The 15,372-nt window shown below is 46.4% G+C and overlaps 1 protein-coding gene across 7 annotated transcripts in view; it reads left to right on the top strand.

The window, feature by feature from the left end:
• PSD3 (pleckstrin and Sec7 domain containing 3) overlaps positions 1–15,372 on the top strand; it is a 143,287-nt gene that overhangs the window by 40,312 nt on the left and 87,603 nt on the right. The window contains exon 1 of one of the 7 annotated variants that reach the window (XM_048851602.2): positions 2,513–2,530. The exons of 5 other annotated variants lie outside the window; for them this stretch is intronic. In XM_048851602.2, the coding sequence (XP_048707559.1) occupies positions 2,514–2,530 (17 nt within the window). In that variant the 5' untranslated portion in view covers position 2,513. Of the gene's footprint in view, positions 1–2,512; positions 2,531–9,752; positions 9,936–15,372 lie in introns of those variants that run through there. One more of the 7 variants, XM_075128912.1, reaches the window with a different exon arrangement.

The following is a 15,372-nucleotide window of genomic DNA, read 5'->3' as shown; positions in this document are numbered from 1 at the left end:
TAACCCTCTGCCCCAGCCCTGAGCCCCCTCCTGTACCCCTCATCCCCGGCTCCACCCCAGAGCCCTCACCCCCTCCCACCCCAACATTCTGCCCCAGCTCTGAGCCCCCTCCCACACTTTGCTGTGTAGACCTACCCTTAGGTTAAGTCTCTCTGAAAGTCAATGGAATGTAGGTCCCAGAGCACTTAGATGCTTTGGAAAAATTTGCATCTGCTGCTCAGCAAATGGGGGTGGGAGATGGGGGGGGGGTTTGAAAACATTGCTATGGAAGCCTTAACTTTTCACTTCCTCAGTTTATTTTAGATTTGCAACCATTACGTTGTATTTGCATACAACACGTTTGAATGTTTCCCACTAATTTTCTTCCCATCCCTTTAAAAAAAAAGGTGTGTGTGTGTGAAAAGAAACAAATACAACCATGAAGTTGTGTTGTTTTTTCACTTCAGAAGCTGGAGCACTCTGTTGGCAAGGTAACACAAACCCACCTCTCAAACTAGGTACAGGAAATCGCAAGCTGTACTACTCCAGACATGCACAGTGTGGCATTAGGTACACACAACACCACAGCACTGCAGACAATTAACATTATTAAAAATCTCATGAAGTGATAACACATCCTACAGTTCATTAGGACACACGTCCTACAGACATGTATGTTGATGTTGCTAAGGTCAGAGTTAAAGTTGTGCATCATAGTGGAATGGTGAGGAATGTGGTGTGTGTGACGGGTTCAGTCGCAGAGATCTCCTTGCGACTGTCACCGGATGTGCTGAAATTACCTCTGAGCCCGTTTTCCCTGCCAGCTTCGAACTTCCAGAACCTTGTCTTGTTGAACCAGACATGCTAGCCTGCTGCAACACAGACCCAGGGTCTGGTCCACGCCCCCAAAGCTGCAGACTTAACTGAAAACAGCTCAGCAGGTCACCTATCTCCAGCACTCAGATACCCAGTTCCCAATGGGATCCAAACCCCAAATAAATCCGTTTTACTCTGTATAAAGTGTATACAGAGTAAATTCATAAATTGTTCTTCCTCTATATCCCTGATAGAGAGATATGCACAGCTGTTTGCTCCCCCGGGTATTAATCACTTACTCTGGGTTCATTAAAAAACAAAAGTGATTTTATTAAGTATAAAAAATAGGATTAAAGTGATTTCAAGTAATAACAGACAGAACAAAGTAAGTCACAAAGCAAAATAAAACAAAATACGCAAGTCTAAGCCTAATACATTAAGAAACTGATTACAGGTAATATCTCGCCCTCAGAGATGTTCCAATAAGCTTCTTTCACAGACTAGACTCCTTCCTAGTCTGGGTCCAATCCTTTTCCCAGTACAGTCTTCGTTAGATCCAGCAGACCTCTCAGGCGGTAAGCAGGGTTTTCTCATGACTGGCCCCTTTTCTCCTGCTCCACCGCCTTTTATAGTTTTGGCACAGGGTGGGAATCTTTTGTCTCTTTGGGTCCCCTCTCCTCCTCCTAAATGGAAAAGTACCAGATTTAAGATGGATTCTAGTATTATGTGACATGGTCACATATCACTGTAAGACCCCTAGTCTCCATTCGCCAGGGACTGGCCCACACGTACACAGGTAGGCTTTAAAGTAACCTAAGGCCATTTACAACTGATTTTCTGGAGCACCTTTAATGGCCTCCACTTAATATGTTTACATCAGTGATACAAGTTTATGTCTTATTCTCCTCACTACAGATATAGAAATAATACATGCAAACAAATAGGATGAACACACTCAGTAGATTACGAGCTTTCTAATGATACCATACAAGGGGTATTTAGAGTAAAGCATGTTTCAGTTATGTCATATTCAGAAGCATATTTCCATAAAGCATATGGAGTGCAACATCACAGTGTGTATATTGAGTTACTGCACATGTAAGTGTGGGGTTTTTTTATGGAGGGATGGAATCTGTCAGTAAGAGTGGTGAATGGGATGCGTGGGTGTGAAGGAGTTTTAAAGTTGTATGTCATAACTAAGAGCAAAGAAATGTCCAAAGATTTGTGTGGGTGGATCTTAACTGTTTTCTAATTGTGTGTGTGTGTGTATTTTCTAGGCAGAACTGGAAGCTTCTCCTACAGATAAGGTTCCCAACACTTCTCATTATAAGACCCCGTTTGTGATTACTGATTACTTGTCAATTTCCCCATGCCAGGTATCTGCCTCACGTTGAATTTTATGGGAATTTTTCAGTTAAAATGGTTTGGCCATGAGGTTGTGAAAAAATACATTGTTTTGCCAGCTTCTGAGTTTCCCTAACTGGGTTCCCTGGCCATCTCCTCTCCTGAGATCTTCCACTAGTCTCTTTGTGTTCCTGGCTTTTAACCAGTGTTCTCAGCCTGGGGTACTTGGACCCCTAGGGGTATGCAGAGGTCTTTCAGGAGGGGTACATCAACTCATCTAGATATTTGCCTTCTTTTACAGCAGGCTACAAAAAAGCACTGGCGAAGTTAGAACAAACTTTCATACAGACAGTGACTTGTTTATATTGCTCTATATGCTATACACTGACATGTAAGTATAAAATTTTTATTGCAGTTGGTTTATTTTAGAATTACATGGTAAAAATGAGAGTCAGCTATTTCTCAGTAATTGCGTGCTGTGACACTTTTTGTATTTTTATGTCTGATTTTGCAAGCAAAATAGTTTTTAAGTGAGATGAAACTTGGAGGTACGCAAGACAAATCAGACTCCTGAAAGGGGTACAAGAAAGGTTAAGAGCCACAGCTTTAAATGCTAGGTAGGCATTGTAATGAGAAATTTTCATGCAGTATAGCATGCAGTCACTAGGTGCCACTGTGTGCTGTATATTGTTCCAGATAAAGGGTGAAATTCAGGCTCCGTTAAATTTAATGGGATTGTTACCATTGACTTCAGTGGTCCCCTGGGAGTGGACTCATGTTCCATGTAGCTCCAGGGGGGCTCTCTGCAGCCTGAGTAGTTGGTCGCTGGATGGAGGGTACACCCAGGTGTTCTGGTCCAGTCAGAGAGCCGGCTGAGGCCCAATCCTGTGAGGATTTACACATGGGCTTGGTGTTCAGCAGGTGAGCAGTTCCACTGCATTCAATGAGACGACTCCCATGCTTAAAGCCACGTATGCCTGTTAGAATTTTCAGGGCTGACACACAAAAATTAAGATTCGGGGATCAAATTCTGACTTAAATAGGGTCTAGGGCAGGGGTTCTCAACCTTTTTCTTTCTGAGCCCCCCCTCTACATGCTAGAAAAACTCAGGGGCCCAGCTGGCCGGGGAGGAGGGACCTTGGGGTATAGATGTAGTTTGACTTCTATTGGGGGGGTGGGGGAGAGCTAGGGCCGGCAGGACTCAGGCCAGCTCTGCACAGCAGGGTCCAGGGAGGGACTGCCACCTCTAGCCCCTGACTCACCTCATCTAGCCACCCACCTGTCTGGGGCTGTGTGCCAGTGGCTACTCCCTGAGGGCTCTGCTGGGTCTGGAGATGCCTGGGCAGCTCTGACCGGCTACGTGAGCAGTCAGAGGAAGCTGGGAGCTGAGGAGCAGATGCAACCCCAGGCACCAGCAGCAGACGGGGGAATGCCACAGCTGCCCACTCCATGGCACCACCAGCCAGAGGAGCAGCCGCCCCTCACTGCCTGTCTGTGTCTTCCTGCCTAGGATCTGGCCAAAGGGTAGGGCCTGAGTGGGGCTGAGGGAGAAAAGGAGGTGCGGGGAGGGTGGAGCTTCCCCCAGGACTTCCCCACTCTGGGTAAGGCACTGCAGTTTGGGGGGCAAGACCCTTGTGCCCCCCAACTCTGCCCATGGGCTCAAGGTTTATGCCTGTGGCGGTGGGGCTTCAACCCCGCCATTCCTGGCTTCAGGTGGACAAGGGGGCTCAGGGTTTTAGCCCGGCACTGCTCCCGGCTGAAGTGGGGTTGGGAGATTCAGGGTTTTAGCCCCGCACTGCTTCCGGCTTCAGCCCCTGGGTGGGTTCCGGGGCTCGGGGCCTCAGCCCTGTGCCACACCCCACTTCAGCCCCACGGGGGCGTCCGGGCTCCCTGCGCCATTCCCTTCTCCAGCCGCTGGGGGGTGCCGGGGCTCACGGCTTCAGCCCTGCGCCACTTCCCACTTCAGCCCTGTGGAAGGGGTGGGGGGCTGCTGGGGCTCGAGGCTTCTGACCTGCGCTGCTCCCTGTTTCAGCCCTGCGGCGGGCACTGGGGCTTGCAACTTCAGCCCCACGCCACTCCCTGCTTCAGCTTCGCGGGGGGCACTGGGGCTTGGGGACCCGGGTTTCAGTGGTGGGGCTCCGTGTCCCCCCTAAAAGGGCTCACACACCCCCAGGGGGCTGCGGACCCCAAGTTGAGAACCGCAGGTCATGGGGATATGAATGTGGGGGGCAGAAGGTATAGCTGGGCAGCTCATAATATTAGGGGGGACGGCGAGGGGCTATCAGAGGGATGAGAACAGTCAGCAAGAAGGAATACCAAAAACCAAACCACACCAACCAACCACCCAGGACAGTTTACCGTCTCCTCAGATTCAGTGACACACAATTTGGGGGGGCAAGTGCAAGAAAAACCTTTCCAAATGTTGATTCTAGTTTCTGGAGTAACAGATCATGAAAGATGGCTGGTTCTTTAAATCCAGTATATATATATGCAAAAGATACAAGCTTGGCAGGGAAGCTCCATGTTCAAATCAAAAATAGCTTTTTTTTTTTTTTTTTGGTAAAGAAAGGAGAAGCAGCCAGTTGACATTCCCCCAGTCCTTACACACTCAGAATGAAATTATCTTTGATTGACAGACGCGAAAGGCCTGGTTTCATGTACTCCGAGATGCCCTTTTATGCAGTGCTGGCCGTATAAAGGGGCCATAGTGCGGCTGAAAATCTGGCCCTAAGTGTTGAGCCGTCTGGGTGTAATGCATGGCAATAATGCAGCTCTGTCTTTTAATGAATGTGCAGAAGAGCAGCATCCCTGTCGGCAGTACAGCTCTTAGGAGCGCGCTCTCTGAGGGTGAAACACTGCTATGGGAAGGCCAGTCACATGGCTTATAAATAAATAAATAAAAATGATTAGAGACTTCCAGGCTACAAGTTCCTATGGGCTCCTTTGTGTCTGGGTGTTTCTCCCCTGCCAGCCTATCAGCGGCTGACCTTGACTACATTCCGTAAGTCCTGACACAAACTATGCATGACAGAAAAACAGGATCACTATGACAATGGCCTGCAGAATCCTGAGTGGGGGCAGGGAAAGGGGCAGTGCCTTCCTTTGCCAAAATCAGCCAGCTTGCAGGTTCTTAGGCAGGAGCTTTGCTGAGAGCCTTTCTGAAGTACAGGTTTGCTTGTTTTTAAAAGGAATCCTCTCCTCATGTACAGTTCAGTTATCCAGCTATTTTTGCTGATGTTGCTTAGAGCTCAACGGAGTAGGGGAGAAATGGGGGTGAACGAGACCTTGGTGCTGCCTGTATTCCTGGGGAAAGATTTTCAATCTTCTGCTTCCTTTGGGTTTTAATAGCTTTAGATCTCTCTCCCTTTCTCTCCTTCTAGAGCCGGTCTGTCTGTGTAACTATCATTTCCCTGCGACGTGCAGGTTTGCTACAGTCAAGATGGAGGGTTTCATTTAGTCAGAACAACAGAGAATTGGAAGGTTATACTTTGTCTTCCTGTCACTCCCTTGTGGCAGGGTGTTAAACCTTTAAGACTGGTTAGCTTAGAAGGGGTGTGTGCCTTTACAGCTGCACTGCGGCACCCAGACATTAAGCCTGAATCCCCATTGCCCTGCCATTGTGCAGTGATTTATACCAGTGCAAAGTGGGGGCAAAATGCAACTATTCTGATTTGGTAGCATTTTGCATCCACTTTGCATTCATTGGGTGTAAATGCTTACACAAAATGCAGGACAATGGAGCACCGGTCCCGTATGTCCAGGTAATGCATTTGCAAACTTCTCTCTGCTTGGTTCGTGTTTCCTCTATACTGTTGTATCTGGGGCCACTGGTTTTCTCTTAGATTCTGTTTCTTTAATTGTCCTGTCCCTGTTTTCACTAGCTTTACCCTTGGGGTGAGGAGAAAAACATGGTATTTCCTCTCCAAGGATCTTCTCAAAGTTTTCAAAGTGGGGGAGGCTGATTTCAGAACGTGATGATTTGGGCCATGATTTCCTGACATTAGACTCTTAAATCCATATTTAGGCCCCTAAATAAGAGACCTGATTTTCGGAAGTGCTGAGCAACCAGCAGCTGCCATTGTCTTCAAGGGATTCGGGTGCTCAGGCTTGGAGAAAATCAGGCCACTTTTATCTAGGTGCCCTGAATTTAGACACACAGATTTAAAAATATTGGTATCACCAGTGGTGAGCTGGAGCTGGTTCGCACCGCTTCACCAGAACCAGTTGTTAAATTTAGAAGCCCTTTTAGAACCAGTTGTCCTATGAGGACAACCATCCAAAACCATCCAAAAGTGTCGCCTTAGGCGCTGACTCCATGGGTGCTCCGGGGCTGAAGCACCCAAGGGGAATATTTGGTGGGTGCAGAACACCCACCGGCAGCTCCCCTCTCTGCCCCTGGCCCCAGCTCACCTCCGCCCCGCCACTGCCCCTGAATGCGCTGCCCCGCTCTGCTTCTCTGCCCCCCCGCCCTCCAGCTTCCTGTGAATCAGCTGTTTGCGCGGGAAGCCTGGGAGGGCTGAGAAGCAGGCGGCAGCTTCCTGCTCAGGCCCAGGGAGGCAGAGCAGAGGTGAGCTGGAGTTGGGGGGGGCGTGAGGAGGGCCGCCTGCGCCGCAGCAGGTAACCCGGGGGGGGGGGGGGGCACAGGGGAACCACTCCCCGCCTCAGCTCACCTCCGCCTCCCTGGGCATGAGTGTGAAGCCTCCACCTGCTTCTCAGCCTGCCCCGGCTTCCCGCGCGAACAGCTGATTCACAGGAAGCCGGGGTGGGGGCGGAGAAGCAGAGCGGGGCGGCGCGTTCAGGGGAGGAGGTGGAAGCGGAGCGGAGGTGAGCTGGGGCTGGGCGCGGGGCGGGGAGCTGCCGGTGGGGGCTCTGCACCCATCAAATTTTCCCCGTGGGTGCTCCAGCCCCGGAGCACCCACGGAGTCGGTACCTAAGGCTCCACTTTTGATGTGATCAGTGCGGGGAGCGGCCACTACCCGCCCCTAGGAGTCAGAAGGACCTGCCAGATGCTTCCTGGGAGCTGCCCCAGGTAGGTACCGCTGGGACTCCCCACCTTGCCCCTCGGCAGGTCCGTCTGGCTCTTAGGGGTGGGGTGGGGTGGGCACCCAGTATGGTGGCCCACGAGACCCTCCTGCCCAGTTCTGGGGGCGGGCAGGGGTTCAGGGGGGCGTCAAGGAACGCGGGGGGTTGGATGGGGCAGGAGTCCCCGGGGGCGGGGGTGGGCCACAACCCCCTCGTGGGGTGAGGAGGGAACTGGTTGTTAAGAGTTTGGCAGCTCATCACTGAAAAGTAATAAAAAAAGTAAAAAAGTAACCCTGAAGGTTCTCAGGAACAATCCACAACAAAGCTTCCAGCGTGCAGCAGGGTTCTCCTTAGAATGACTTTGATTATGTGATTTTTTGGGGGGCCTTTCCCAGAGTTTCACAGTAATAGGTTGTAGGTCTTAAACTGAAAAGGGAAATGCTGTTTAACAGTTTTGAAGACCCACCAAATGTAACTTCTTTGCTTACTTGCTTTTTAAAATAGCTGTTTATTTAGAAAGCATGAACAGTTTTTCAAATCTTTATCATAAGAGCACCAACGATGCACTATCAACAATTAAGAAATGAACTCATCACGTTTTGTTTAGAGAAGCATCATGCAACAATACAATTAATGGGTCAGAATCTTGGCCCCAATCCACTTCCTTGGCAATGCTCAGGTGGCAGAGAGGGAGCAGAAATCACCCTGCAGAGGATTCCCCTGGTATGGGAGAGCCTCCAGAAGGTGTGGAGTTAGGCTCCTAACTCTGTTATTGCTCCTTTGAAAATTCCAGCCTTAATGTAGGTGCTAGGGTGTTGGTAGCTTCTCACTGGAAAAGAAAAAAATTGCCCAGAATGGTTCCAAGAAATATGTGAAGTTACGGTTATGGAAAATTAATGTGCCAAATAGAGAGAGGACAAATAGATATTAAGGGCAAGTCTACACTACGAAATTAAGTTGACCTAAGTTACATCCACGTACACCCACTGCAGTAATTGAATCGCTTTTATACATCCACGCTATGCTCCTTGTGTTGGCCGTGCACATCCTCACCACGAGCACTTGCACCAATTTAACTGCCAGGGTAGGTCATTGGGGGATGGTTTCTGAGAGGCAGCAACAGCTGATGTAAGCATTGTCTGCTCTCTCACTGCGTCAACCTAACTACATCGACCTAAGCACCACGCCCCTCGTGCAGGTGGAGTTATTAAGTCGGAATAGTGGGCGAGTTACATGAGGGGGAGCAACATGTTAGTGTAGGCGCTTACAGAGTTCAGTCGACATGAGACAGCTTACGCCGACCTAACTCTAGTGTACACCAGGCCTTCGACAGACGAGGTACGTGAGGTAGTACCTTCTATTGGACCAACTTCTGTTGGTGAGAGAGGTGTTTTTCTTGCGTTAAGAGAACCTGCCTGTGTTGTGTCGGAAGGTTCATCCTCTAGCTTCATAGATTATAAGGCCAGGAGGAACCATTAAGATCATTTGGAAATACCTTGCTAAGTAGAAAAACTTGACAATGGTATCATTGCGTATAATGTTTCTCTAAACAAAAAAGGGCTGAGTTGACTTTTGTACTGGTTTATACTGTATTTCTCATGCATGTTTGATGAGGATTTGTAAAACTGTTTATACTTCCTAAATAAACAGTTGTTGGAAAAAACAAACAAACAAAAAAAATACCAGGCTGCTGACACCACCTCCATTTTCAGCTCCCTCTCAAAGCAAAACAAAAAAATCCAGGAGCTGACCAAAAAACCCCCCACAATACACCAGCAGCTGATCCGAAAACTGCACACACCTATTTAGTACAAAGCATCAGTGGTCAGGTGCTCAGCTGGCCTGTGTTGACATAGCCCCATTAAAGTCAGTTCTTTTTAGGCGAGTAGCCTACACTTCGTACATCCATTCACTGAGATCCATGGAGTTATATTGTTTTATGCCCTGCTGATGACCTGGCCCAAAGTGCAGTCTGTCCTCTTAGCCGTTGATTATGTCTGGCTGTCAGTCGAGCCCTTCTGCATTCTTGCTGGTAAACTCTGCTTTTCTCAGCTGCCTGCTTGGAGAAGAGGTAGAAGCAAACAACTGTAGGGAGCTGTGTGTGAATGGTGTCTTGTTTTTGCTACAAGGAGAACTATGGGTAGCCAAAACAATGCAAATAACATTGAAACTACTTGGCAGAGCATTTGGCTGTCCTATCAGTTGTGAAAAGGAGGAAAGGTTGTTTCACTGCAGAATTATGAAATAAAACTCCTGTGGAAAATGAGTGGCCTGCTACACACCACCTGTATGTTTGTTTGTTTGTTCTTTTAAAAAGAACCGACTTTAAGGAAAGGAACAAACGCTGTATTTTTGACCATCAGTTTTCCTAGATGCTGGCAAAAGAATTAAGCTGCAACAGCTGCACAATTCACATGAGCTTTCTGGGCCAGTCTCCAAACAGTTAAACTTTAATGCTAGTGTGCGGTCATGTGTGACTTCATTGTATTGTGGGCATTTGAAGCAGGTCTGGTGGAGGGAAGTTGTTGTGGGGAACCAGGAAGAGCAGGGGAAGTAGTTAAATGTCTTTCAAGTTTTGATTCTTGCTCCCGAGGAAGCTGTATTAAAGTTTTGTGGGGAAATACCAGGCAGAACCAGTGCACCGTATTTGTACTGCTCTCAAAAGCTGCAACGTGTGCAAGAAACTCCAAGGGAGAGGAATGTTTGCAGAACAGATGGGATAGAAAACTATCCCATGCATGGAACAGTTAGGGGCTGAGCATGTTCTAACAGAGGTAACTGGGATTTAATGTACTTTTTTTTTTTTTGGTCTATTTCTGATCTCAATGAGAGGCAGACGGGCCAGATCTCACTGAAGACCCTGGGGCTATGCCAGTTTACACCAGAGGAGTATCCGGCCCTCTGTGGGTACAAATCCAGTTTGCATAAATATTGTGTGGGTTTTTAAAAAAATTCTTTTTATTATTTGAAAACCTTGGATCCTCGATAAGCGACTGCAGAAGAGCACTGCCACAGAGCAGCTGGATCAGAAAGGGCCTGGTTTTCATGTACAATACATTCCCCTTCCGCTGCCCTAGCAGTGCAAAGGGGCCTTAAAGCGGGCACCCACTTTCAGGTCTCTTTACATTGCCACAGCAGTGTGAAAGGGTCGTGGGTTAAATTTAAGAATCAGGTCCACAGCATTTTCAGCAAAACGTTTGATTTCTGCTTGTACTTGAGGCTACAATCAGCTGTAATATCAGTGTAACACCGGGACATGCTGGCTGTTGGGAGACTGTAATCCTGTGCTTTTAGGTGGATGATCTTGCTGTTCTAATACTGGTTTCAGAGTAGCAGCCGGGTTAGTCTGTATCCGCAAAAAGAAAAGGAGTACTTGTGGCACCTTAGAGACTAACCAATTTATTTGAGCATAAGCTTTCATGAGCTACAGCTCACTTCATCGGGTGCATGGCAATAGCTCACCTTACCTGATCACTCTTGTTACAGTGTGTGTGGTAACACCCATTGTTTCATGTTCTCTGTGTACATAAATCTCCCTACTGTATTTTCCACTGAATGCATCCGATGAAGTGAGCTGTAGCTCATGAAAGCTTATGCTCAAATAAATTTGTTAGTCTCTAAGGTGCCACAAGTCCTCCTTTTCTTTTTGTTCTAATACTGTGATCCTATAGGGAGAGGGTTTGTACTTGCTCCATTTCATGCCTCCTAGAAATGAAATTTTCTGACATTTTAGATGTTTACTCCTATTTACGATTTGTGAGTTTTTCGTTAATGGAAGCAAAAGGAGAGAGATAAGGAGGATGATTACATGCAGCTGGTGGTTATGTTAAGCAGCTGAGCCTTTTCTACTTCTAAAATCTACTTTGAATATGAAATCTTCTTGGTAAAGAATGAAAAGTGATAGATCATAGTGGATATATAGATACATATTACTTTATTCCTTTCTTTGGAGTGTGACAAGTCTGAGCACTTGGTATTTTTTTTAATGGCTTCTTGGCAGCTGTCCACAGAATCATTGATCCATAGTCTTCCTCCATTCATATACTCATTGATACTATACTGGGGAGCTGCAAAGTTAGTTGGAGTTGCAAGTGTGTGCCGCTGTGCTGCCCATAGAAGACTGATCTACTGTAAAGCATGTCTTTGAAGAGAGGTCATATGTGGGACTTCAAAGCATATGAAACCAGTTAGAGCAAAGTAGCACAGTGAATCACCTACCAAGAAAGGGAAATTTTTCTTGGGAGAGCCTGTAATAGAAGTTAATTGACAAGGTAAATCATTGTTTGACATGAGTTTCTAATGAGCTGCAGGACACGGCAGACAAGCTTCACAATCAGTCTTGAGATCTGTTGGAAGCAGTTTGGAAGCCCTCTGGCTCTCCATGCTGTCAATCAGTTATTGCAGGCCGTGACTGGTCATGTTCCAAAGCTGACTAGAAGCTTTCGTCCCCAGGGAATGGTTCTTCCACAGTGGTTCTAGGTATCTGTCCCCAGTTTAATATTAACTTTCCTTAAATCGTAGGCTCGTTAGGGCAGGGATTGCCTCTTTCAGTAAGTGATTGCATGTGCAGGGTGGGAGTTTCTCAACAGCCAGCAGTGTTGGCCTAACTCTGCTCCCATGGAAGTCAGCGCTGACTTCAGTGAGAGCAGAGTTCCGCGCTCAGCATTAGAAGATCCTATCCGCAGTGCCTAGTAGAACAGGGCACCAATCCCTGCTTGCGGCCTGTAGGTGATGTTGCAGGACAGATAATGATGGATAAGACTGTTGACAGTCAGAGATGCTGTATATTGGTTTGGGAAACTTTTTCTTCGTAAAAAGTGTAAAAAAGACTGAAACTGAAGGCATGTTCAAAACAAAACAACAACTTTAGTTTCATAATATCACATGGACACATGGTAGGCACTTGAGAGCAATCCTGCATCGATTGAATTTGATGGGAGTTTTGCCATTGACTTCATTGGGCTAGGATGTTCACCCTTTTATTTCTAATCATTAAGCTCCTTGCTGGAATGGGCTTTCCTGACGGATGCTGCCTTATCTTGGCTTTAAATAAAGCTGCTATCACAGCAATGTATAGTTTGAGAAAACAGCTATAATTACTCCCCAACCACCACATAAATCTTATAAAAACCTCAGCCCCATCTTCCCCTAACTCTCCCGGAATTCTGTGCACTCTCTCTTCTGGATGCAACGTTCCTGGGGGAAGGGCTCTACGCGTAGCCACATGAGACTATAAGTCAAAGGCATCTGCCTTAATGCACATATTAAACTGATCATGGCTAGGCAAGTGACAGGTCGTGGTTACTGTTACTGCTTGGTAAAGAAATGTGCAGGTAGCTAAACTGTGCTAAAACACCCTCTGGCTTTTGTCCCTCCATCCTCCTCTTGCCTCCCCTCCTCCTGCTTGTGTGTCTCACCCACTTTGTGTCTTGTCTTTTAGACTATAAACTGTTTAGGCCTGGGAATGTCAATTACTATATGTGTGTAGGATTTAGCACCATGACTTGTTTGGTCACTAGGTGCTAGCACAGTGATTAATAATAAAAGTGGGATAACCATTATAGATTGTTTTAGGGCTCCTGCACAGTTACGTCCCATCGTGGAGATGTTTTAAATCTGTATTTATTGGAGGAGAGACCAACTGTTGGTGCCATGCACTGAATTTAAGGCTGCAGCTATTCATCATATTATTTTCATTTTTGATTGGATACTATGGCACACCGCATCAGAGTTTTCAGATAAGAATCTGAGAATGCAGGAACAGAAAGGACAGAAGAGGCTGTAAAAATTCACCAGGAGACAGAAGTAGTTAGCTCAAACTCCACTGGTGGCACAGGGAATATTGTGCTGGTCTGTGACCCCAATGACCAGGAGTTCAAGTTCCCTTCTTGCCTGATTCCTGTGATTAATTTTGCAAGAATCACTGGCTCAAATTCTGTGGCCTGTGATACATAGGAGGTCACATTAGATTATCATTATGATCTCTCTTGGCCTTAAACTCTAGGCATTTGTCAGGATTCCTTCCCCACTCTGAACTGAACTCTGGGGTACAGATGCGGGGACCTGCATGAAAGACCCCCTAAGCTTATTTTTACCAGCTTAGGGTAAAAACTTTCCCAAGGCACAAACTTTGCCTTGTCCTTGAACAGTATGCTGCCACCACCAAGTGATTTAGACAAAGAACAGGGAAAGGACCACTTGGAGTTCCTATTTCCCCAAAATATCCCTCCAAACCCTTACACCCCCTTTCCTCGGGAGGCTTGAGAATAAACAAGATGAGCACAAACCAACCTTGGATTTTTAAGACCCAAGAAACCCAGTCAGATTCTTAAAAATCAGAACTTTATTAGAAGAACAAAAAAAGATAAGAAAACAACTCTGTAAGATCAGAATGGAAGATAATCTTACAGGGAGTCATATTTAAAACATAAAGAATCCCTCTAGGCAAAACCTTAGGTTACAAAAAGACACAAAAACAGGAATACACATTTCCTCCAGCACAGCGAATTTACAAGCCAAAACAAAGAAAACCTAACCCATTTTCTAACTAGATTACTTACAAACTTTACAGGAGTTGGAGGGCTTGCATCCTTGATCTGTTCCTGGCAAAGGTATCACACAGACACACAAAAGCCTTCTTCCTCCCCCTGCAGATTTGAAAGTATCTTGTCAAAGTATCATTGGTCATTTTGGGTCAGGTGCCAGCAAGGTTACCTTAGCTTCTTAACCCTTTACAGGTGAACGGATTTTGCCTCTGGCCAGGAGGGATTTTATAGCACTGTATACAGAAAGGTGGTTACCCTTCCCTTTATATCTATGACAGCACTGATTAAATAAACTCCATTATACACCCATCTAGCTTATACCATGCGGCAGATTTTCATTTTTATCACATAAACACCAGAGTTGGCGGGCACAGGAGCTTTCACATCTATGTAATAGATCTGAATCCTTACCTGAGGTCCTCTTGGTCTAGTTCTTAATGAATAGGTGTCCACATAAACCACCATCACAGTTGGCCCTAATTGGCTACTAGCATCATTGTCAACAGAGATCTGGGAACTAATTAAATAATCCTCATTACACATCTAGAGAACAAGGATTTCAAAAGATGTTGTATATCTTGGGGCTTCATATTTTCAAAGCTGCTTAAGTGATATGGACATGCATTAATTTCTAATGAGAACTGAGCATTAAAATCTCACCCTCAATCTCTAGTATTGTCAAATTGGCCTCTTTGATATGAATGCTAAATTTAGGTGTTGAATAAGTGCAAACACCACTTTTACCCCACGCCTACTAGTAGCCTATTGCTTAGTTGTAAGAAAAACTCAGAGAATATTGAATCAAATAGTCAGCTGCTTTGAGATGATACTTTTGTGAATGAAACACCTGACTTGGACTGCATTTTATATCTGGGAAATTAGACTAGTGAAATTCCCTCTAAGACCACTCTTTTGGCAAGCTGCCAACAGTAAAAGAAGCAAGCTTTCTTCTCCTTCATTTCTAAAGTGCTGTGCTGGAAGTTGCTGTGGAATATAGGTCACTGTATGGTAGTTGCTGGCATTTCCATATAACCGGTCATGGTTTGTGGTCGCGTTCATTCTTGTATTTGACTTCAGGATGCAGATGTTTTCTGTCAGTGCTGGCCACCTTCCAGGGTTATAAATATTGCCTGTAATAAGGAGTAGAGGGGGAAACAGGGCTGTGTTTTATTGGTGGTAGTTAAGGCTACGATTTTGGCACAGAAATGTTTAGTAAATTTCACGGTGGAGATGCAGGAAAAAGAACATAGGTCACGGAAAGTTCACCAAATAATGTAGTTTGCATTACATCAACATAAGAGTATAGTGGGAGTGCTGAAAGATGGGGCCTAGGAAAGGGGTTTTGGAGCGCAAGTCCACCCTGTACTCACCCCACAGCAGCTGCTCCTGACTGGACTCTCTGCCTTTGGTGTTGCGACCTAGCACATAAAGTCACAGCGCCACTACGATTTGGCTCATCCGCCCCTCTGTCTCCATCAGTGGAGGGGTGGACAGGCCAAACCTGTGTGGCGTTGCGACCTGGTGCACAACGCCACTCATTGTGGTGGACTAATCAAATGCATTTTTACAAGACATTTCCAAGGTTTCTCAGACTTTATTCAAATTCACGATTTCCGAGGTCCCCGTGATCTCTGTGACAAAATCAGAGGTTGTGCATAGGTTGACA

The sequence above is a fragment of the Caretta caretta genome, chromosome 5 (assembly GCF_965140235.1).
Source record: "Caretta caretta isolate rCarCar2 chromosome 5, rCarCar1.hap1, whole genome shotgun sequence".
NCBI classification, from domain to species: domain Eukaryota; kingdom Metazoa; phylum Chordata; order Testudines; family Cheloniidae; genus Caretta; species Caretta caretta.
The sequence above is the reverse complement of the archived record's forward strand: the minus strand, read 5'-3'. Positions and strand labels throughout refer to the sequence as shown.